The following is a 7,117-nucleotide window of genomic DNA, read 5'->3' on the forward strand; positions in this document are numbered from 1 at the left end:
TTCCCTGTGTCCTTCCTGAGGGCATGCCAGCGTTGCGCAGAAACCTTTTGAAGTACCACGCAAGATACTATGAAACCTTATTCTGAACTTTTGCAATATGATGATTATTCACCAGCTTTTCCTTCCTAAATGCAACTCTTTCTGCCTCCTGTTATGTTTGGGGATTCATGAACCAGTGTTACCACATCCAAGTTGTAGCCTCTGTGGTTCTTTTTTTCCTTATGCCTCTAAGAGTCTTTCATAAAACTCATAAAAAGACCACACGTGCACACAGGAGGCAGAGAAGGGCTGAAAAAAGTCTTGCTGCAGACCTGAGGTGCCTGACCCTTCCCATAACCTTCTCTCTCAGTGTAAATCAGAAATTCTGTGTTCAGTATGACTGAAATGAGCTCTGTGCTTAATTGCCCTTGTCTCTTGGCTTAGGCTGTTGTCCTGTGTGCTTATCTGGAGATAGGAGGCATTGATCTCAGGGATCGGCCTGTGATTGAGCTGGGAGCTGGAACTGGATTGCTGGGAATAGTGGCCACTTTATTAGGTAAGGGCTTTTTTGATTGTTTGTTCAAAGCAATTTACAGCTGTAGTAAAACTCACACTTTTACATCTACCTGCCTGTTATGGAAGTTAGCACCAAAGCTACATATGTGAGCTGTGATGTTTCCTGTCCGAGTCATCTTCCTTTCTTGTTAGACTTTGGAGCCTGCTGCGTTATTTATTGTAGCGATGGTGCCACTGCAGTTTACTTCATGGTGGGACCCTGTTAAGGCTGATGCCTGTTACCATGGCACTCGGCTCACCAGCATTCAGTTCTGCAGCTATTCTCCCCTGGGGAGCAAGTGCTGTGCTTGCCGACTTCCACTTGTCCTAGTACGCTGCACAGATAAAGCTACAGACAGAAACCACTCTGAGCTTGCGTAAGCCTTGTTAGCCTATCTTGCAGATAGGGAAACCAAAGTCTGGAGAAATGAAGTGATTTGCTTATGATCTGTCTGTGGCTGAAGCAGGGACTGGGTACTATGTTAAATTTGTGCTAACTGTCCCAGGTTAACTTAGTAATTCAAAGCTCTAGTGGCTGTGGAAGGTGCCTACTGAAATAATAAAAACAAAGCAGTCTGACAAAATACAATCATGCCATGCAAAATCACACAGGCATAACTTTTATCTGACCTGTGAAAGAGGCTCTCTAGCAGCCTCTTTCCTACTGGACAGATATGGAATTGGTGCAAGTTAATTGTAACAATTGCTGTAACTTACTCTGTTGTCACCTATGGAAAGGCAGAAAGTAACTCCTCTACTTTCATGCACTAAGAAAAAGCTCCAGAAAACATTTTTTTGTTCCCTACCCAACTTAATCTTCATGTGGAGTAGCTTTATATTCTTAAGTGACTGGTGAAGGGTAGGATGTTTGTAGATAGTGGGCTTTTTGCTTGTTTTGTTCTTTTGTTTGTTTGTTTTTAATCAGGCAGCTCAAGGGAGTTGTTAATGTTTAACAGGAACTCAGGAGCCTGCTTGACTTAGAGCACTGTATTCCAAATGCTGTTATGTATGGACATCGACTACTTGTCTGACACATGTGCCCCTGTGCCGCTTAGGTGCTCGTGTTACCATCACAGACAGGGCAGCAGCACTGGAGTTCCTAGAGGCAAATGTAGAGGCTAACTTACCTTCTGAACTGCGTCCGAGAGCTGTGGTGAAGGAACTAACTTGGGGAAAAGACCTGGGTAACTTCCCTCCAGGAGCATTTGACTTCATCCTGGGTGCAGACATCGTTTATCTGGAAGAAACGTTTGCAGAACTGCTTCAGACACTGGAGCACCTGTGCTCAGAGCAAACTGTGATTCTTCTTTCCTGTCGTATCCGCTATGAACGGGATCACAGATTCCTGAAGATGCTGAGAGGCCGTTTCTCTGTATATGAGGTCCACTATGATTCCAGTAAGGATGTTCATATCTACAAAGCACAGAGGGGTGGTCACAAGGATGACTTTTGACTCTGTGCTTTGTTCAACCACTGATACTGTTCAATCCTCCTCTTGTTTCAACTCAATACACTTGTTCCTAAGCATATAATTGCAGTTGTGTTACTTCACTGGCTTCTTGTTCTGGTGGTCTTGTCTGATCACTTGGTCTGATACAGCAAGGACTGTACTTCTGTTCTGCATAGTGAACCTCTGCTTCATTTCTCAGTAGAGTTGTATAGGGTCTTGCACTGACTTTTTATCAAATGTAATTTTTGAAACTGATTTAAGTTGCAGAAGTCTTAGGCATCAAAAATGTAATCAAAAAATCTGTTGTTTAAAATCAAACCACACTTAATTTCTGTGGAAAACTTAGAGTGGGTTTTTTCCCCTTATCACTTCCTTAACTCTAGAAAAGTAAAAGTAGATGAAATATAAGCTAAGACTCCAGCTCTAAATGCTTTAACTCTTCAGGCCTGCATCTTAAATGTTGTGGTAAAAGAAGCCATTTAAAGGGCAAAAACGACAAAGGCAGCTGCTATAAAGTTGTTCTGTTGCTGTCACTGCTGAACTGAAGAGGCATGGGGAAACAAAGAACAGGTCTGTGTGGGCGAGTGGTTGGGAATCAATATTGCAGAATAAGCCAACTTAGAAATCAATGGTGTTTCTACCTGACTTGCAAGTGTGGAGGCTGTGCCTGCAGTACCACAGCAGTCATGGTTCTTCAGTTGTCCCCAACAAGATAGTTTTCCCTCCCACCATTCAAGGCTCCTTGAAGCAGATACACATGCACATATACCAGCAGAGAAAGTGAAACAAGGAGACTAAAACTGTTCTTGAAATATCAATTAGTCCTTGACTCCTAAAGTACCACTAACTAATGTTCTACTTTCTGCCTTTCTTTGTGGCTCACTGTCTCTGAGAGCTGTTATTTAGGAGAGGAGGGTGCTGCTGTAAAATCTTTGTAGCTGGGTGAGTACCTATTCTTGTATTACTTGGGACCTTGGGGCAGTGTCTAGATTTCGGTGTGCTTTCTGTGCACAGTGGTAGTTAGGTGCTCTTCTACGTAACTGATTTCATACCTTGAGCTTGTAAAAACACCTCTGTGTGTTTATCCCACAAGATCCTATGTGAAAAATGTTGCAGCCTGGAATCCGGCTCGCACTAGCAGCAGGCTTCCTTCTCATTCTAGTGGTAGAAAAATGAAACTGGTGATAACAATGAGCTAACGGAAAATGTCTGACAATGGGCTAACACTTCTAAATGCAGGAATTGCTATAGTACTTTTTTGTGTGGATGTGGAATTTTTTTTTTTTTAAACTTAATTACAAAGCCCCAGGTCAGTTCAGGCTTTAAGTATGTGCATGGCTTTGACACTGGCAACAGCAAACACCAGCAGCTGCTCCAGGTGTTAGGAGCTCTTTATCACTTCTGCTTCCGTCAGACTTCCTGACTGGAAAAGATGCAGAGGGTCTGTGGTCCAGAAGTGATGTGGAGACTGTAATCTGGACATGACACATTTATCATTACAGCTCCCATGAATGAGGCCTGAAGGTCTTGTGTTTCATCCCTGATGTGTTTCTTGTGTGTTTTCAGTTAAGTTCCTTGCTTGGCTCTGGACTGCTCTGAAACACTTGCTTACAACAGTAACCTCAGAAGCCACACGGTGTCACTAAAACAGTACTTACGCAGCTGGCTGGGAATTTTCAGTCTGAAACTAGAGTTGAAGTCCTTTGAGGGGAGGAAATCAGCACCTTTAATTAAAAACAGAACATGGTATGAGCTGTAATGATCCAGACATGGCTTTTTCTGTCCTATCAACTGGGCAAGCCACGGTTGAAAAAAAATTATGAGTTCTCTCCACTGTCTCTGGCTCTAGTTTTCAGAGTGTGACTGTAAGTTCTCACCACTCCTCTTCCTTTTCCTCCCACTGGTGTTTCCTTCTCTCTGAGCTGGTCTGTGGTGACTCTGTTAGGCTCCCCCCGGGCTGGGGCTGGCAGAAAGCAGCGTGCTGGTGCTTGGGCTTGTGAGTGCACGTGAGTTGGTCGGTGGGGAGACCCTGCTACATGGCTGTGCTTGGCCCTCGCAAGGGCCTGCAGCTTGCAACACCAAGAGCCTTAGCAGCTTGCATTGTTGCTGTAGTAAGAATGTGCTTAAAAAGCCTGCCTAAATAGCACAGAATACAGCCCAGTGGAGTACAGAATAAAGCCTAGTGCGGCAGCCTATACACTTTTAAGAAGGGGCTTTGCTCCAGGCCTTGCTTTGACAATAGGAAAAGTTTTGTACTTTTAAACCCAATCAGTTTAATTGCATCTAACTGTTTAGCAGCTTTCAGCGTCTGTTTTCCCATTGCTGCTGTTATAGCCCATAGCCTTCCTGCAAGAGCAGGCATGTGCCAGGAGAGACCAGGCCTAGCTGCTTGTGTTGCTGTTGCACAGCAGCTGTATGCAGACTCCAGGGTGTATGTTTGCAGACTGAAGCAATGCTACTGCCCATAAATAAATACTTTTGGAGAAAAGCCTGAGATGACACTGGCAGGTCAGGTGATTGCCTTGCCCCTGACCTGCAGAGCTGAGCTCTTGGCAGCACCTCCTCAAGGGGACACCTCGGACCACTACTGGGGTGTGGGCACTCTAGATTCAGACCAGACCCGGGAATGTTATGGTTAGGCCACCACCACAAGCACATTAGTTCTGGTTGCTTTTTAAGCTACAGCATTTAGGGGCAGGCACCAACTGTGAGGAGGTTTACAGCCCATTTCTGCTCGGCAGTGCCAGCACCCACCCACACCAGGCAGTGAGTAGTGCCTTCTGTTGTTCCACGTTGGGCTTTGCAGCTTTTTCATATTCCCATCACACTTGGCTTCAGGGAGATGTCAGGAATGAACCACGCCAGACGTGCAGGACAGAAGTAGCAGAGGTGTAATTGCCCAGTGAGTGAGCACACAGAGAGAGCCCTCCACAATGACACCTGCAGATTCTGGTGTCTTGACCAACTGACCCCAGGAGAGCTCCTGCTCTCTATGAGATGATGTGTGGTAACGCTTCAGCAGCTGTAACACCCTGCCCAAGCACTTTCTGTCACCCTGTTCCAACACTAGATTCTCTTTTGGGTGGTACCATTGCCTTGGTCCTGTTTTGTAACAGATGCTGTGAACTCATCTGTAGGGAGGATGCGCCTGGGCAGGGGTCCCTGAGTAGTGGGACAATGCATAAATAGTCTCTTGAGAAATAAAATACTCACCCTAGGGAGAGGATCCAAGTCACAGGGAAGTGACCAGACAAGACACGAACATGCTGTCAGATTGTGAGACCATCCGTGAAACATGCCATTCTGCAAGGGAACAAACTTTTCTAAAATGTCATTGCAACTAAAGTCATGTTTGATTAATATTAAGACATGGAGTATGAAATTCAGCTCTGTATCTTATGGAGACAGAGCTTCGAGGTGCAGCAGTGTCAGAAGAATCAGGTTTACTAGCTGACCTACTGACTGCACAGGGATCTGTGTTACCTGATTCTTTTCAGTGTGAAATTCAAGCCAAAATGCATTTTTATCTCACAAGCTAACCCCTGTTTGGGATTCTCCCTCATTACTGAGATGCAGATTTTTCTGAGCAAGTACGTGAATGGCGTTATGAAAATGCTCAGTTGTGAAAACCACAAAATCCTCACCATAATGAGCTGACCTTACTGCTTCCCCTTGATTTCACTGGAGGTGTGTTTACCTCAGTGCTGAATTTGTTCTTCTGGCTTTCATCCCAGCATTTGGATCCAGCCTGGCAGATTACATAATTGGGGTGCGATCCTTGCAGTGTTTGCTGCCTTCTGTTCTGCTCTGTTATTAACACCAGTAGTACGTGGTTTACAGAAACGCTTACAAGTGGAAAAGACAGTGTATTTAAACTGAAAGGGAAGTCTTTCACACATTATTAAACAATGGAACTAATTGCCACCAGCATGGATACTGGAAAACAGATTTTAAAATATCAGAAGTGGAAGAGAAACTTTGTTTTTCAGGACTTAACCTCTCACTAATCTAATTCAATTTAATTAAGATTTAAAAAGCCTTCCCTTTGGGGAAAATAACTCAGAAATACTTACAACAGGCCACAGATCATGAGAGTACACTATAGTCTGCCTAAAATATGCCTTTTCCCATATTCCTATCTAGCCACCATTTGCCACTAAATTAGTGTAAATGGAACATTCCTAAAAAACTGCTCAAAAAAGAGACTTTGTAGAGTTTTTTAAAGCATGTTTATGTGACTGCACATAAATGTTTGTGTAAAAAGGGAGTTATGACAGTTTATACCACAAAGGTTACAGTAAGAAAAAGCACTTTTTATGACAATAATTCACAAATTCACAAGAATCACTTTAATATACAAAGCAATTACTACCATTCTGAAACACAAAGCAGCTAATATGTACATAGTGTTAATAAAATGCATTATAACCCAGTACAATTTTTTTTTTTTAAAAAAACACAGATAAAGCACAAAAAATTAAGTAAAAAAAACCCAAAACAAAACAAACACAACAGGGATGTTTCTAGATTTTTGAGGAAATGTAAATAAGAATTTATTTTCCCCTAATAATGAATTTTCATTTAGTCTTTTAACTTCCACAAGTATGTGGGAGTTGAGCTCAAATACCCTGTTCTGTGCTGACATGGTGTGGGTAAAGAATCAGAAATGCGGATGAGGTGAGCTTACTCTTTCCAGCTTACATTACAAAGAGAGAATAATAACCCTCGCTCTGGAAGCTTCCCTGAAAAACACTGTTCCAAAACAATTTCAAATTCTAAATCCAGAGTAGAAATAACTCATTTTTGAAGTGAACAACTGATCTGTGGACAAGTCTGTGGAGGGGTTGGCTGCCAACTAGCACCTCTTCTTGCCCTGTTCCACATCCCATCCCTAGAAGTCCATATAAGCAGCACAGTTTCAAATCTCATACAACTCAAAAGTTCTGTAACTTTTTAAAATTCAGGTTTTAATATAAATAATTGTCATTACACACAAAAAAAATGGAGTGTCACCTGGCTAAAACACAACTTGTGGAAAGCATCGAACATCCTCAGTTCTTAACAGTGGCCGTTTCCCCACAGCTGCCTGTCTCCAGGCCTGCCCCTCCCCTGCTCTCACTCCGCTACCCCCTC

At 43.2% G+C, this 7,117-nt stretch overlaps 1 protein-coding gene across 1 annotated transcript; it reads left to right on the forward strand.

Moving 5' to 3' along the window:
• Window positions 1-423: 423 nt before the first annotated feature.
• METTL21A (methyltransferase 21A, HSPA lysine) lies at window positions 424-2,065 on the forward strand (the record flags this gene model as incomplete). Its single annotated transcript, XM_010169515.1, has 2 exons — window positions 424-535; window positions 1,590-2,065. Coding segments are annotated over 2 exons (510 nt in total), but the record flags the coding sequence as incomplete, so codon positions are not given.
• Window positions 2,066-7,117: the final 5,052 nt, after the last annotated feature.

The sequence above is a fragment of the Antrostomus carolinensis genome, unplaced genomic scaffold (assembly GCF_000700745.2).
Source record: "Antrostomus carolinensis isolate BGI_N321 unplaced genomic scaffold, ASM70074v2 scaffold24416, whole genome shotgun sequence".
Lineage (NCBI taxonomy): Eukaryota > Metazoa > Chordata > Aves > Caprimulgiformes > Caprimulgidae > Antrostomus > Antrostomus carolinensis.